Source organism: Papio anubis, chromosome 10 (genome assembly GCF_008728515.1).
Source record: "Papio anubis isolate 15944 chromosome 10, Panubis1.0, whole genome shotgun sequence".
Classification (NCBI taxonomy): Eukaryota; Metazoa; Chordata; class Mammalia; order Primates; family Cercopithecidae; genus Papio; species Papio anubis.
In genome coordinates, this window is record NC_044985.1 from 85211482 (window position 1) to 85229438 (window position 17957).

The following is a 17957-nucleotide window of genomic DNA, read 5'->3' on the forward strand; positions in this document are numbered from 1 at the left end:
AGCAGTAAAATTGGACATTGTTTTTAGTTCTTATGGTTTACAAAATCTTCCCTTTCTCATTCTGCTCACATGTTTGTAGATAAGTTCATCAAATTTGGGGACTTAATTAAAATGAAATAATGAAGCACAATTTAGATGAAAGAGATAATGTTGGTTAGATGTAAAGGAATACTCTGAACCCACAAACTTACAAGATTGCCACCCTTTCTATTAGTAAAGGTCTGGAAACCGTGGATGGTGCTTTTGTACCTCCTTGAATTAATTTCCTAGTCTGTTACTCTGATTCTCTCCCATATTTGCTGGTCAGGGACCCCAAATGATTTAGGAGGTAATTAATCCAATAAGAAAGAGCTTTGGAAAGTCTCAGAGTTTAGTTATAATATGTGGAACCATTGAAAATTCTTGGGGTTTATTGTAAGTGACACCGTTTATATCATAAAGTGGGCCAAAAAATTGGTTTTCTATATTGCTTTCAAATTTGCTCAGCGTTATTTAAAAAACAAACAAAAAACAGTATAGAAAAGATAGGGAAGGAGAAATGCAAATATATTGAGGCTTTGGAAATATTTAGAACCTCTTTTCGTTTTCACTCTGCTTCTTTGTTTTCATGTCAGATCCCAAATAATGTTCAGTAAAAAATAAATGCTCTTTAAAGATACTTTTCAGGAACGTCTCCTCGTGTCAAGGAGTAGCTGCCTAAATATTGGATATCGAGGAATAGCTGCCTAAATATTGGATGGGTTTAAGGCAACTAGTTCTTTTGGGAACTTTTATGTGAATCTAAATTATTTTGCTTTTGTTTTTTATAGTAGGATATATCTGCATCTTGAAAGGAAGATAAAACAAAAGCCTTCTTTGGAATAGATGGATTTTTGTCACTTTCTGTATGAACTAAAGCGATTCAATGTCTCTTTTGGTAAGTTTTTGTAAATATAGATCTAATTTTGTTCTGTTAGAGTAGTTGGATGTTAATGCCAAGCCATAATAAAAGGGATATTCTGATGGGATATTCTTATGCTCTGAGATATTGTTTTAACCTGATTGACTTCTGGACTTGGGAAATGAATTACATTCCATTGAGTTTTTCTTTCATGAAGAACTTCTCGTATACTTCAATATGCTCATTATTCTAATCCTTTGTCCCATATCTACTTTTTCTCATAGGTGTTACACTTCGATATGCCACCCACACCAGTTAGCTATGCCTTATCTTTTAAATCTTTCAAAAATTCCTTTTACAAATTTCCATCTGACCAAAAGCAAGCCAAACAGTATTAAAAATAACCCCTTTGACTTAACTGAAAATAAAATCATTTGGATCAAGTATAATATGAGGTATAGCTGCCAACTGGTTTTTTATTTGTATTTAGATCCATGGTATCTACTTTAGATTAAGTAGCTTGAGGACTCTCATTCTGTTTAATACATAATAATAATATTTGAATAGGGAATACTTACATTAAAACGTGGCTTTTTAAAAAGTAATGAGTAGACCAAGTGTAGTGGCTCACACCTGTAATCCCAGCATTTTCAGGGACTAAGACTAGAGGATCAGTTGAACTCGGGAGTTCAAGACCAGCCTAGGCAACATGGTGAGACACTGTCTGTATAAAATATTAGCCAGATGTGGTGTTACATGTCTGTAGTCTCAGCTAGTCAGAGGGTTAAGGTGGGAGGATTGCTTGAGTGAGGGATGAAGGCTGCAGTGAACTGTGATCATGCCGGTGCATTCCAACCTGGGTGATAGAGGGAGATCCTATCTCAAAAAAAAAAAAAAGATGAGTATATTTGTATGATGATTTATAATTTACAAATACTTTCATATATTTCTTTCATAGTTTCACATTGTGGAAGTTTAGCAGGGCATGTGGCATTATCCTCATTTTCAGTTTGTCCAAGATTGCAAAAAATTGGAGCTGGACTTATACCTGCCAATCTATTCTATCAGTTACCAAGGCTGAGAGGCAGAACTATGAAGTTAGAAGACCGTATTGTTAGTAATATGGAAAATACATAATACAATTACTTATATGTTTAAAGTAAAGCTTTACCACTTGAAAGAGAAGCTTTATATATCTGGAAAATACACGGAGGTGAAATGTCTTATTCTCTAAAGGAGAGATCAGCAAGCTTTTCTGTAAAGGCCAGATAGTATTTACAGACCCTTTGGTCTTTGTTACAGTTACTTTTCTGCTGAAGTACTAGCATGAAAGCAGCCATAGGCAATATATAAATGAATGAATGTATCTGTGTTCCAGTAAAACTTTATTCACAAAAACAGGTGGTGGGTCAGATTTGGCTCATGGACCATAGTTTGCCGACCCCTACTCTAAAGGATTCCTTAAGATTTACAATTTTGTATCAATTTTTCAAGTTGGAAAAGATATAGAAGGGCATTTAGTCTATTCCCCTCATTTGATAGGTGAGGATTCTGAGATTCAGAGGGCTGTGTGTTGCCCAGGGTTTTCAAATTTTGGAAAAAGGATGTCTTAGCTTATTATTCCATAATTATAGGTTTTGTGAAAAATAATAGAATGTGATCATGGGTGATTTATATTGTTAATGATTTTAACTTTAAATCAATTTTTCTGCAATGGTGAAATATTTTAAATTCTTTGAATCAAAATATTTACTTTTTTTCCTAAATGAGAAATTTATGCAATTGGGATAAAGTTGATACTTTTACTTAAGGATTCCTCCCCATTCAAGTTTTACCCTCTATTTGAGAACTAAGAAATGCTGTTTTCAAAGGAGAAATGCAGTTTCTTTATAAGGTCTAACTACTTTTTACTTGGCTATTATGATAATGGACAAAGAAATGATATTCAAAAATGTTCTGTGGGAGCTTTCTTCTGGATGATTTTAAATCATTATACTGCCTGAAAGAAATTAGCCTGTAGATTCTTCATGAGCTATTATGTTCACCAGCATTTGATTGATGCAGTGTGGATATAAAAATGTTTTGAAGGATAAGATATGACTATTTTGTGATTTTTATAATATGGGCAGCTAATGAACATGCTAACATTTTTTAGGTGGAGAGAGCAAAAATATCTTCCTTATATTGGCTGGTTTTAGCTGTCTTCGTATTTAATAGTGATCACTTTCTTAGGCTGTGAAAATTTTATATAAAGATGATGCAATAGAAGCCTGCCATATTAGTTTATAAAATGTTTTTTGTATTTTTATAAACTGAGAACATAGATCACAACTCTTATTTTGAAAAAAAAATGGGGTCAATATGTCTTAAATTCTCTTTCCCCAAAAAAGTGATGCACATTTTTTAGAGGTAACGGCTCTTTAAATGCTTGAGTGTATTTTGAGGGCTATGTCAGGGTTCTCCCAAACCACCCTCAGGTTTAGTGATTTGCCAGGAGGACTCAAAGAACTTATCATACAGTCATACTCACAGCTAAGATTTATTAGCAAAAAGGTATAAAGCAAAATCAGCAAAGGGAAAAGGTGTGTGGGGTGAAGCTGAGAGGAAACCAGGCGCAAGCTTTCAAGAATCTTTTCTCAGTGGAGTCCCATAGGATATGCACAGTTCCCCCAGAGGTGTGACATGTGAAATGTTGTCTACTAGGGAAGCTCATTAGAGACTTGGACTTAAGGTTTTTATTGGGGACTTGTCACGTAGGCATGCTCTGCTAGCAAGTAACAAAATTCCAGTCTCCCAGAAAAAAAGCCAGGTGTTCAGCATAAACCATATTATTTGCACGAACGGTTTAGACACAGTGAGCGATTCTTATGAAGGGAACCTCCACAAAATCCCAGTTCCCAGATACTAGCCAAGGGTCAACCTTATAAGCAGCTCTTTTCTAAGAATAGCAGTTAGGCCTGTTGTTAATTCTTCTTTTGCAGTGGTATTAATGGTCGTTATGAAAAATTAAAGCTAAATGTAAAAATATATAAATACCAAACAATACATAAATGTCCTGCCTAGCTGGTGGATATTTTCAATATGAACAGCAGTAATAATCTTCAAAAACTGTTTTATTATAAATGTTATTCACGCTAGGAAGCCATTAGAAACTCTGCAGAGGACTCAGTTGTACAGCTATCTTGATATTGTTAGCATCTATTCTTCAGGGTGAGTTTTACATCAAACAGTGGGAATATATGCCAAATTTTTGTAATAGATTTATAAAGTATACAGACTGTAGGAATTCAAGTTAAAATAATCAGCAGTATAGGCTAACTGGGAAAATGAGTAGTTTGATTAGTGAGAAATTCTGACGTTTCTTAAAAGGAAACTTACTTTTAAGTAATTGACTACAAAGTGTTAAGTAGACATAGGTAGACATATCTTAAGAGACTCATTTGAAATTGTACCTTAATGTTTATATAAAAATAAATATCCATAAGATACTTGAAATGAAAAATTTTGAAATGGTTCACGTCTGTAATCCCAGCACTTTGGGAGGCTGAGGTGGGTGGAACACTTGAGGTCAGGAGTCCAAAACCAGCCTGGCCAACATGGTGAAACCCCATCTCTACTAAAACTACAAAAATTAGCCAGGCATAGTGGCAGGCGCCTATAATTCCAGCTGCTCAGGAAGTTGAGGCAGGAGAATTGCTTGAACCCAGGAGGCGGAGGTTGCATCGAGTTGAGATTGCGCCACTGCACTCTAGCATGGGTGATAGAGGGAGACTCCATCTCAAAAAAAAGAAAGAAATTTTTTCAGATACTGAAAATATCTTGTTATAAAAGCCTCTCATACATATGTGTTTATACTTTTCTTTTGACATACTTTTTCTTCCTAAATAGTATAAGGTCAGCTTCACCCCACTGATTGATGATGTGATAAATCACATGTAGGTGTTACATTTCTTTATTGGCAATAAATAATAATAGAACCATGGGTAAATATGCAGAAAAATGTAAATTGTGATGATAAAAGTAAGTCTCTCTTAATTTGCTTTGAGTTGTAATTAGAGATGTTTATTACCTTTAAAAATAATTATTTTTTCACTCAATATGTGGCTTAATGTGAATAAACATGGTTTCTATACTTAAGAAGATAGCTGAGGATCAAAATAAAAATAATTATAATGAATACAGCAGAATAATCTTTGGCTAAATATTCAGAAGAAAACCTCAGTGGTGTTGACAGACAGAGTTAAAAATTAACACCAACAGTTAAAATGAATTATTATGACATCAAGAAAAGAGGGCAAGGATCAGCGATAGCACCAAGTGAAATGCTAACATATATGAAGTTTGTCTGCATACCCAGCCACTTCTCCCTTCTGTTCCGCACTGAGTTCCCCCATGATGTGGATCCTGGCTTCAATTCCAGGTTCCTGCATGTTGCCCTTCCTCTCTGCTCCCCACTCTAGTCACTAGACCTTTTTGTATCTACACACCACCCCTGCTTAACTGTAACTTATTTTTCACTTATATAATGCATTTCTGACTTCCAGGATTGTTTCTGCACTTCAAGAACACAAGTTGAATCACTCAGACCTGAAAAACAGTCTGAAACCAGTATCCATCAATACTTGGTAAGAAAATGGTTAGGCTGGATGCAGTGGTTCACACCTGTAATCCCAACACTTTGGGAGGCCAAGGCAGGAGGATCACTTGAGCCTAAGAGTTCGAGACCAGCCTGAGCAACATAGTGAGATCTCATCTTTGAAAAAGAAAAAAAAAATGGTTGAGTGCAATTAATGCTCTAACTTTGTCTTCTATTCACTTCTGGTTCTCCTCTATTTCTTTTTCTTTACAGTGTCTTTTACTATTTCTCCTTTCTCCTGCCATTTTCCGGGAGTCTATAACTGGCCATTTCTCTTCTTCCTAAAGTGGCTCTTCCTAAGCAGTTTACCTGTTCCTATGACTTAAGTTGTTCAAATTTCAGATTGTCCTGGAGTTACCACAGGTTTCCTGAGGGGACCCTGGCATCAAGCAGAACTGATGCTTCTCAGATTTTTACCTGCAACCCCAGACCCTTCCTGCAGATTTCAGATTGTCCTGGAGTTACCACAGGTTTCCTGAGGGGACCCTGGCATCAAGCAGAACTGATGTTTCTCAGATTTTTACCCCAGACTCTTTCCTGGGCAACAGACATGTCTCTAGAATACCTCCGATTGGATTTTTCAAAGGCATCACTACTCAGTTTGAATAAAACCTTAATCTTCTTTTAAACCCACCAACTCATTGTATTTCCTACTTCGGCTAATGAAAAGTCATCCACTGTGTCATCCTAACTAGAAACTTTAGAGTTATCCTCACACTGCCTCTACCTCTGCCCCCATATTTATTATTCACCAAGTCTTCTGAATCTGTCTCTGAAATGCCCTGGGGTCTATCCCCTATTTCACATGAGCACTGCTACTGCTCAGGTCTCATTGTCTCTCACCCGGGCTCTTGCAGGTGGACTCGTTGCCTCTACTCTCCTAGACACACACATAGTCTTCTCCCACCACTCACATCTGTTCAGTGTTCAGTACTGCTACCAATACAGGCCTGCTTGTGTCGCTTTCCAGCTTTGAAACTTCCATTGGCTTACTAAAGCCTATAGAATAAAGTATAAATTAGCATAATATGAGGGCTCTTAGCTGGTGTAGAATATGTCTTAGTTTCATTCTCTACTTGAAATACTCTTTTTTCTTTTCTGCTTCTGAAATTCTTCCTCATCCATAAAGAATTCGTTCAAATATTGTATCTATGAAGCTTTTCCACTTATACTTTTTATTTGGCTCTGCTTCTGTATATCTTAGATATATCTTAGGATATTTCTTTGGGATGTTTTCTTCTCCTTATTCCATACTTTATATTGCATTTTTTACTACAGAATGGAACCTACCTTGCAAATGCCTTATTCGCTACAAAATTAGTGAATCCCAGTTAATTTTGCTTATAATTTAACCCCCAGCCCTATCTTCAGCTGTCTTTATTTCTGTTATTTGGCTTTTTATTCATTAATACTCTAGTCTTCTGGTTACCTGTCTCTTCATAAAATAGGACGTAGTATCTGAGGGGTTTTTTTTTTAATTGGAGTACTTAGAAGGTGTATATATTTATAGGGTACTTGAGATATTTTGATACAGGCATATGATATGTGATAATTACATCAGGGTAAATGGGTTATCTATCACTTTAAGCATAAATCATTTCTTTGTGTTATAAACATTCCAATTATACTTTTAGTTATTTTAAAATGTACAATAAGTTATTGTTGACTGTAGTCACTCTGTCATGCTATCAAATACTAGATCTTATTCATTCTATCTAACTATATTTTTGTACTCATTAACCATCTCCAGTCTACCCACCCCTTCTTGGCCTCTATTCTCTAGCTCCATGAGTTCAGTTGTTTTAATTTTTAGCTCCCACAAGTGAGTGAGAACATGTGAAGTTTGTCTTTCTGGGCCTGCCATATTTCACTTAACATAATGTTCTTCACTTTCATTCATGTTGTTGCAAATGGTAGTATCTCATTCTTTTTGATGGCTAAATAATATTCCATTGTACATATGTACCACATTTTCTTTATCCATTCATCTGTTGATGGACATTTAGGTTTCTTCCAAATCTTGGCTATTGTCAATAGTGCTGCAATAAACATGGATGTGTATATATCTCTTTGATATACTGATTTCTTTTCTTTTGGATATATACCTATCAGTGGGATTGCTGGATCATATGGTAGTTTTTTGTTTTTTGTTTTTAGTTTTTTGAGGAACCTCCATACTGTTCTCCATAGTAGTTGTACTAATTTGCATTATCACAACAGTATATGAGGGTTCTCTTTTCTCCATATCCTCACCAGCATTTGTTATTGCCTGTCTTTTGGATAAAAGCCATTTTAACTAGGGTGAGATGATATCCCCTTGTAGTTTCGATTTGCATTTCTCTGATGATCAGTGATGTTGAGCACTTTTTCATATACCTGTTTGCCATTTGTATGTCATCTTTAAAGAACAATTGTTTTTATTTTTATTTTTTTGGAGATGGCCAAAAAGATTTGCCACCCAGGCTACACTGTAGTGGTGTAATCATAGCTCACAGCAGCCTTGAACTCCTGGGTTCAAGCAATCCTTTCACCTCAGGTTATTGATAAGCTAGGACTATAGGCATGTATTACCACACCCAGCTAATTAAAAGAGGTCTTACTATGTTGACCAGGCTGATCTGGAACTCCTGGCCTCCAGTGATCCTCCCACCTCAGCCTCCCAAAGTATTGGGCTTACAGGTGTGAGCCACTGTGCCCAGAACCGTATGTCTTCTTTTGAGAAATGTCTATTTCTAGATCTTTTGCCCATTTTTAAATCAGATGGTTAGATTTTTAAAATTGGATTATTTGAGCTCCTTACATATTCTGGTTATTAATCCCTTGTCAGATGAGTAATTTGCAAATATGTTCTCCCATTCTATGGGTTGTCTCTTCACTTTGTTTTTTCTTTTGCTCTGCAGAAACTTTTTAACTTGCTGTGATTTCATTTGTCCATTTTTGCTTGATTGCCTCTACTTTTGGGGTATTACTCAATTAATCTTTGCCCAGACCAATTTCCTGGACAACTTCCTCCATGTTTTCTTGTAGTAATTTCATAGTTTGAGGTCTTAGATTTAAGTCTTTAATCCATTTCAATTTTATTTTTTAATATAACAAGAGATATGGGTCTACTTTCATTCTTCTGCATACAAATATCCAGTTTTCCCAGCACCATTTATTGAAGAGACTGTCCTTTCCCCAGTGTATGTTCTTGGCATCTTTGTCAAAAATGAGTTCACTGTAGATGTATGGATTTATTTCTGAGTTCTCTGTTCTGTTCCATTGGTCTGTGTGTCTGTTTGTATACGAGTACCAAGCTGTTTTGGTTACAATAACTCTGTAGTATAATTTGAAGGCAGGTAATGTGATTCCTACAGTTTTTTTCTTTTTGCTTAGGATTATATAACGACCTTCCATGTCTCTTTTTATAAGTTTTGCCTTGAAATTTATTTTGCCTGATATACATGTATATCAACTCCTGTTCTTTTTCTGTTTCCATTTATATGGAATATTTTTCTTACCTTATTTTTTTTCAGTCTATGAGTGTCTTTATAGGTGAAGTATGGTTCTTGTAGGCAACAGATAATTGAATCTTTTTAAAAAATTGATTCAGCTACTCTATGTCTATTCATTGGAGAGTTTAATCCATTGACATTCAGTGTTATTATTGATAAGGACTTAACTGCTGGCTTTTGTTATTTGTTGTGTATTCTCTTCCTTCCTTCCTGTCTTCTTCCTTTTTGTGAAGTTTATTTTCTCTGGTGGTATGTTTTAGTTTCTTGTTTTTCATTTTTGTTGTGTATATGTGTTGTAGATTTTATTATTTGATGTTACCATGAGGCTTGCAAATAACATAACATGTTATTTTAAACTGACAACTTGACACTGATTGCAGAAACAAACAGGCAAAGAGAGAACTAATAAAAACTGTACACTTTAACTTCATTCCTCCTATTTTTTAACTTTTTGTGGTTTCTATTTATATCTTCTTATGCTTCTTTTTGAAAAGGTATTGTAGTTATTATTTGTTCATCTTTTAATCTTTCTACTCACGATATGAGTAGTTTACATACCACAATTACAATGTTATAATAGTCTGTTTTTATGTATGTATTTATTATTACCAGTGAGTTTTGTACCTTCAGATAATTTCTTACTGCTTGTTAACATTGTTTTCTTTTAGACTGAATAACTCCCTTTAGCATTTTTTGTAGGAGAGATCTGGCATTGATGAAATCCCGCAGCTTTTGTTTTTCTGGGAAAGTCTTTATTTCTTCTTCCATGTTTGAAGGATATTTTCACTGGATAAACTGTGAAAGTTTTTCACTGGGTGCGGTGGCTCACACCTGTATCCCAGCACTTTGGGAGGCCAGGGTGGGCAGATCACAAGGTCAGGAGATCAAGACCATCCTGGCTAACATGGTGAAACCCCATCTCTACTAAAAATCCAAAAAATTAGCTGGGCGTGGTGGCACACGCCTGTAATCCCCCCTACTCGGGAGGCTGAGGCAGGAGAATCGCTTGAACTCAGGAGGTGGAGGTTGCAGGGAGCCAAGATCGCACCATTGCACTCCAGCCTGGGTGACAGAGTGAGACTCCGTCTCAAAAAAAAAAAGAAAGGTTTTTCCTTCAGCACTTTAAATATATTATGCTACTCTCTCCTGGCCTGTAAGGTTTCCACTGATAAGTCTGCTGCAAGATGTATCGGAGCCCCTTTATATGTTCTTTCTTTTTTCCTACTTCTTTTAGGATCCTTTCTTTATCCTTGACCTTTGGAAGTTTGATTGTTAAATGTCTTTTTTGGGTTAAATCTGCTGGGTGTTCCATAACCTTCTTGGATACTGGATATTGATAATCTTGGATACTTGGATAACTTCTTGGATACTTGGATATTGATATCTTTCTCTAGGTTTGGAAAGTTCTCTGTAATTATCCCTTTGAATAAACTTTCTATTCTGATATCTTTCTCTACCTCCTCTTCAATGCCAATAACTTAGATATGCCCTTTTGAGGCTGTTTTCTAGATCTTATAGGTGTGCTTCATTCTTTCATATTCTTTTTTCTTTTGTCTTCTCTGTGTATTTTCAAATAGCCTATCTTCAATTTCACTAATTCTTTCTTCTGCTTGATCAGTTTTGCTATTGAGAGACTCTAATGCATTCTTCAGTATGTCAGTTGAATTAGAATTTGTTTGATTTTTAAAAAATTAGTTCCATCTCTTTGTTAAATTTATCTGATGGGATTCTGAATTCCTTCTCTGTGTTATCTTGAAATTTGTTGAACTTCCCCAAAACAGCTATTTCAAATTCTCTGTCTGGAAGGTCACGTATCTCTGTCACTCCGGGATTGGTCACTGGTACCTTACTTTGCTCATTTGGTGAAATCATGTTTTCCTAGATGTTCTTGATGCTTGTAGGTGTTCATTAATGTCTGCACATTGAAGCGTTACATATTTATCGTAGTCTTTGAAGGCTGAACTTAACTCGTACCCATTCTTCTTGGGAAGACTTTCCAAGTATTTTTAGGGAATTGAGTATTGTGATCTAAGTCTTTGGTCACTGCAACTCTATCTGCATTAGGACCACTCCAAGCCCAGCAAAACTGTAACTCTTGCAGACTCACAGAGGTACCATCTTGGTGGTCTTGGGTAAGGTCTGAGAGAATTACCTGGATTACTAGGCAGGGAATCTCGTTTTCTTCCCTTACTTTCCCCCCAAACAGTTTCTTTTTCCATGCTGAGCTGCCTGGAGCTGGGCGAGGGGTGACACAAGCACTGCTGTTGCCACCACAACTAGGACTGCACTGGGTCAGACCTGAAGCTCAGCACAGTGCTGGGTCTTGCCCCAGGCCTGCAGCCACCACTGCCCAGCTGGATGTTCACTCAAGGACCAAGGGCTCTTCAGTCACCAGGTGTTAAATCTAGCCAGGCTGTGTCCTTCTCTTCAGGGCAGTGAGCTCCCCACCTGGCCCTGGGTGGGTCCAGAAATGCCTTCTGGGGGCAGGGCCATGGGTCAGGAACCTTAGGAATCTACTTTGTGCTCTATTTTACTGCAGCTGAGCTGGCACGCAAACCACAGGACAAAGTCCTTCCCATTCTTCCCTCTCCTTTCCTCAGGCAGAAGGAGTCTCATGGCCACCATTGTCCCCGGCCCATAGCAGAGTCCTGCCTGGCTATTGCCAGTGTTTACTCAAGGCCCGAGGGCTCTTCTGTCAGCTTGTGGTGAATATTGCCAGGCCTGGGTTTCTCCCTTCAGGGCCGGTGGGCTGCCTGGGTTTCTCCCTTCAGGGCCGGTGGGCTACCGTTTAGCCTAGGGCCAGTCCAGAAGTGCTATCCAGGAGCCGAGGCCTGGAATCAGGGACCCCAGGAGTCTGCTTAGTGCTCTAGCCTACTGTGGCTGAGCTGGTACCCAAGCTGCAAGACCAAGCCCCCTTTACTCTCCCCTCTCCTCTACTCAAGCAGAAGGAGCCTCTACCTGTGGCCACCACAGTTGAGAATGTGCTAGTTCACACCTGAAGCCAGCATGGCCCTGAGTTTCACCCAAGGCCCACAGCAAGTACTGCCTGGGTAGTGTTGATGGTTATTCAAGGCGCAAGGTCCTAGTCAGCAGGTGATGGATCCTGCCAGAACTAGGTCAGTTTCCCTTCTGGCCCAGGGCGTGTCTAGAAATGTTGTCCAGGAGCTAGGGCTTGGAATGGGGGCCTCAGGAATCTGGTACCCTATTCTACTGTGGCTGAGCTGGAATCCAAGTTGTAAGACAAAGTCCTTTTTATTCAAGACCAAGCACCCTTTCCTCTCCCCTCCTCAAGGGAAAGGAAGGAATCTCCTGGAGCTACAAGCTGCACAGCCTGGGGTTAGAAGAGGAGTGACAGAAGCACTCCCTTGGCTGCCCTGGCTGGTGTCTCACTAGGTCATGGGCCCCCCAAGTCCACTGGCTCCAAGCCCAGCACAGCACCAGGAATTGCCCTGGAATTGCAGTCCTTGTGGCCTAGACTACCTTTCAGGTTTGTTTAGGACCCCAGAGGCTTTCAGCCTGTGGTGGCAGACAAGGCTTGCTGGAATTCAGGTTCCAACTGCTGGGATGGGTGATTCCCCTCTGGCTAAGGCTGATCTAAATACTCCCTCCTTGGGCGGTGGCTGAATTCTTTACTGTGTTGCTTTCTGCTGTGACTGGCAACACTGAGTTCCAGTGCAAAGTCCCACAATCACTGCACTCTCCCTCCCCAGGGGATGAGGGAGGGGAGGCATCAGCTATTCAACACTGTCTTTCCTACCCTGTTCAGTGCCTCTTTCAGTGATAGGAAGTTAAAACCAGGTACTGTGATAGCTCACCTGATTTTTTATTCTTACGAAGGTGCTTCTTGTTTGGATAGTTGTTCAATTTGGTGTTCCTGAAGGGTGGGGGAAGATTGCTAGAGGGTTCTATTCAGCCATCTTTCTCCACCTCCCTCCCAGTCTGAGTTTTAATTCAAGTAAATCCCTTTGGGTGAGGCAGAAAGTAAAGTGATTCTTGTCTCCATGCTGTTACCGAGAGAGGCCTAGAAGTAAGCAAATGTTCACAGCTGCCACCTGAATCCTTTAAACCTCCAGGTTGGAGCCTTTCTATAATTTAAGGATTGAAATGTCACATCCCTCTCTGTTAGTAGAGTTAGACTAAAATCTTCAGCGAGAGAAGCAGAAGCATAATCTGAAGTCTCTCGTGGAAACATGAATTGGAAAAGTTGTATAATGTAAGTTGACACCAGCTGGAAACTGGTGCCTGATGACTAGAAAAACTTCCCTGTGCACTCTCTGAGTCATGCTGTAAAACACCATCTGTTGTCTTTTCTTTGGACAGCTTGTTCTCCATTGGCCTGGACTTTGTAGATAGGATTAAATTTTATGTTAAAATATCATGTTTGGGGGACAGTCTGGTTTTCCAAGTGATTTGTGTCTCCTGTAACTTTGGAAACCCCTCTATCTGTAGGAAAATTCATTTCCTATAGTTAACCTTTGCAAATGAAAGGCTGTGGTGTTTGACCTGAGATGCTGCTTTTTAAAATAATGCAATTTTAGCATTACAGTGATTCATGAGAGGCCATCTAGTCTAATTTTCAACTTATGTAGGGAGTGTTCTCTACAATATCTCTGAGAGTTCATTGTAGAAATGTAAATAAAAAGAGCTCCATTGTAGAAAAATAGTCATCACAGAAAAATAGAAACATACAGAAAGGTATGTTTCACCACAAGTAAAAGTCTGGCAGGATCTCTCTGAAAACACTTCAGAGTGCTATTCATTGGCTTGATTATTGAACCATGATGTTCCTCAGCCTCTTGGATCAGAAACTGGATTTAGTCAGCAAACCTAGAGTGGATCCATATTTCAGTATCAGATCCACATTAATCAAGCTCATTATAAACCCAGTCTCCCAGTGCCAGAGGAAATGGTGCCCTTACATTGTATCATCAATCCACTCTATAGAAAAGTTACATGGGAAACCCAATCATTAGAGGCAGCTTAATGTATAATGGAGTACTAATGACAGCTGTCAAAGTACTTGAAATTCATATCACAGTACTTCCTTTCACTGCAAGCAGACATTTGTGGGCATCAAAACTTTTCTTTTTCTAGCCTTCCAATTGCTGACCATTCCCTCTTCACTTCCAGTTCTTGTACCTCCGTGTAGCTCAACTACTGTCAATGGTGGTCGTCCAACCTCCAAATATATCAGTGGAGAGAGGATAATGGAAAGAGGCAGCTTGATGCCTGAACTACACTTGGATGGCACCGGTTACTCCACGTTTCTTATGCGGAACTGAAATCTACTTCCTGGAGCTTCTATCTGTTGATCTCAGCTCTTCTCGCTGAACAATTGTTTACCCTTCTATATTAGTCTTTTGGTCACTTGCAAATGGCAACTATATATATTCTTAATATTTTCTTTTCCAGATTAAATATTTTCAACTCCTCCATTGTTGCTGGAACCTTCACCGACTTGGTTGGCCTTCTCCAGGCATCACCATTTTACAGTCACCACTTTATAATTCCCTCTTAAACTGTGGTGTCTCAATTATCCATAGTGCTCCAGATACTATCTAATCATTTCAGAACACAGTGAAACTCTTGTCTCTTCCAGTCTGCTCAATTTTGCTTCTGTAAATGTAGCTCCATATTATGCTTTTATTTAACCTTCTCTGTCATGCTATTGACTGAAACCTCCAAGTCATAAACCTGGTATCCTCAATTTTGTATTTAGGCTATTGTTTTTTGTTTGTTTGTTTGTTTTTTAACTTAAGTGCAAGATTTTGCATTTATCCTTGTAAAATTTTATTGAACTGGGCCCATTCTTCTAGTTGCAGGATGATTGTGAGTCCTGCCTTTTTTTTTTTTTTCGGTAATTAGCTATGCCCAGCAATGCATGATCCATACTTTTTCTTTTTTCAAGCCAGCCTGTTTCATTTTCAGGAAGTCATTAAAAAGTTTAACAGAGCAAAGTCAAGGACTTTGCCATAATTTTTGCTTTCTATCATCTAACTGGTCATCAAGTGAAAAAGAGAAGTGGGGTTAGTTTGGGATGATTTGCTCTTAGTAAATCCGAGTTGTCTTCTTGGGATTACCATGTGGCTTTTTAAAGTGCCCATAGTTCACTATCGAATAATTTGATCTCTGACTTTACTGGGCAGCAGCATCAAGCTTGCCCCTTTGTAGTTTTCTCCCTTTTTGAAAATTGGGTCATTGTTTGCTACTTCTATTCTGGTTTTTCATCTGAGTTCTACCATAGTTGCAAACTTCATATCCTAAGTGTAATTGCCCTTGGCCTGGAGGTTTGAACCTATTTAAAACAACCTTTTTAGAGCTTTGAATACTTACTCACAAGTTTATTTACAAGTGTTATTTACAAGTGTCCCTTCTAGTTTAAATAAGACTAATTCCCTAATGGAATAGATGGAAGCAAAATAGACACTGATTAGTTCTGATTTTAGTCCATCACCCCATAACATTATGCTGTTTTTTCCAAGCCTATGAACTATGAGCCTTAGTTCATTATGTCTCTAGCCTTCCTGACAGGCTTACAGGTTGATATCACTTAAAAAATTTTAAAACTGTTATATTTTCTTTCTGTCTCTTTTATGTGGTCTTTAAATCTGAGTTTATCTGGAGACTACCTGTTTTAAAGAAACTGAATTGCTTCCATCAGATTGTAAAGAGGCAGAAAAAAAGAGAAACTAAATTGCTTTATTTTGATTTGTTTTCTCATCAGGATTTTTCCAATCGTATAGTAGAATTTCTTTTTACATTCTTTCATTCCTCTTGAACAATAGTCACCCTTATTCATCTTTAGCCATGGGTTTGTAATTCCTTTTTTCCTGCTCTCTTAAAGTTTAGGGAACATTTAATCCTGTGACTGTTTCAAACTCCATCTCTGTCTCTTGATTAAAAAGAGCTAAGAATGTGAAAAGGAGTTAACACAATTCCTAGCACATAGTAATGTTATTTTTCCCCTTTTTTCCTTCCCCTGCCACCTGTCTGTAGAGGCTCCTAAGTTGGAGTACTTACGTCCATTGGGAGACCCTCATGGCTATCATATGAAGCCAGTAGTTTAGGCGTCTTCCTTTTCATACCTTCGTGTTATTTCACTGTCACTGTATTCAGGTGCAAACCTGACTCTCACTCCAAAGCACACCATGAGACCTCCTATCAGTACTTGGTCATACACTTAGGAGGTCTGTCTCCTTTGATTTTTCTTTCTGACCTCCCATCTGATTCATCTTGCTAAAAACTTCATCAGCAATTTTAATAGGCTGCAGTCTGGAAACTGTTCCTTGACTGTTAACATCTTCACTAGCAGAGCATGTACCTTGTGCAAAATATGGCTCTAGCCTGAAGCAAAAGCACAAGCATAGAATATCCCTCACAGGTCTCTGCAGCTCTTCGCTTGGTACATTTGTCAGCTATCCTGAAGAATTAACATTCTTCGCAACTCCTAAACATTTTACTGGAAATTACACTGGAAAGTATTCCTTGCTATCTGTAAATCTCCTTTTCCTGCCCTCTCCATAGGCTAATGGCTTTCTAACTAACATCAATGAGCAACTGGTAAATTCCTTTTAGATCTTAAAACAGTCTCTTAAGCCACCTTGCAGTACCTTCCTAATGAGCACCTCTGTGTTTGAAAATATAACACCAGTGTTTTATATTGGGGCAGGGGGACCAAGAATTTCATCTATTTTGTTTTTATCTTTAAAAACAAATGCAGGTTGATGAGCCAACCCTTTCCTGGTCACCTCCATCCACTAGAGCAAGCGAAGTAGTATGTTCCACCAACGTTTCTCACTACGAGCTCCAAGTAGAAATAGGTAATAATTCTGAATTTCTAATTGACCCTTCAGTGTTAGAAATTAAATTGATGACAAAAATATTATTTTGTAGACAAGTTTTTTCTGTTGTTACCTCCAGCATAAAACTAGATGCTAATTGTGTCAGTCAAGTGGATTCAGTTAATTTATGTCTATCTTAAAATAATGACTCAGATTTTTTCAGGATTACTGTCTAGAACGTTTACTTTTCCATTGAAGTACATTTACATGAGGAAGACACTAAATACTTATTATTTGTGTGTTTATTGTGGGAAGCATCTATTTTATGGGTATAATTTTTACTGGGTATGAAGTAAAATCAAGTCAGATAAATCTTTTCAGTCACAGTCCGTTAACTAAATTGCTTCTTAGTTTAAAAATTTACCTAAAATCCCATTTGTAATAGAAAGCTTTTTCAGTTAAGTGTGGAATAGGATGGGTTATTGTTTATAGCTTTACATATGTGAAACATTTGCTCTGAATATTCAGAAACATCTGTTAAACAAATAGGGGAACAAAGCATAGGAGAACACTTGGAATTGACATCATCTCTAGGAAGATGAAGACACAATATAGTACTTTAGTAGAGGTATGTCCTAAGTGTTATGGGAACGGAGAAGATGGAGCATACAACGAACCACCTCTGGGAGTTAAGAGAAATGGCAAAAAGGGGCTGGATCTTGAATGAGGAAGAGTTTGCTAGATATTCTAGTCATAGGTTTTGTTATAGACAACATAAACAATCCTGGCTAACTTAAGTGAAAAAGGAATATTTGAACAATGCTGCTAACTCACAGAATTATTGGCTAGAGAAATAGGTTTGGAAGAAGCCAAGAGAAGCTGCATGACAAGAACCAGGACTGTGGAATAGGAGCAGCCTAGTGAATGTGCTGCCCACCACCAGACGCTGGCCCACTGCAGGAAGCTCTGACGACTGCTGCTGCTTTGTCCTTCACTCCATGTTCCAGTTGGCCAAGCATAAGTCACATACCAAGGTCAAGGAGACTAAGGGAGAGTAAGGATCTAACCTTTTTGAAATAACACATAGTGGCAAATGCCCCAAAATTAGAAAGGAGTTTCAGATGGTGCCAATTCTAAAAAGATGAAAACATGTTTACCTCAGTAAA

The 17957-nt window shown here is 38.1% G+C and overlaps 1 protein-coding gene across 1 annotated transcript in view; it reads left to right on the forward strand.

Moving 5' to 3' along the window:
• Positions 1–17957, forward strand: part of STRADB (STE20 related adaptor beta) — a 29541-nt gene that overhangs the window by 2274 nt on the left and 9310 nt on the right. The window contains exons 2-4 of the mRNA XM_003907807.4: positions 810–916; positions 5425–5505; positions 16731–16830. Of these exons, the coding sequence (XP_003907856.3) occupies positions 905–916; positions 5425–5505; positions 16731–16830 (193 nt within the window). The 5' untranslated portion in view covers positions 810–904. The remainder of the gene's footprint in view (positions 1–809; positions 917–5424; positions 5506–16730; positions 16831–17957) is intronic.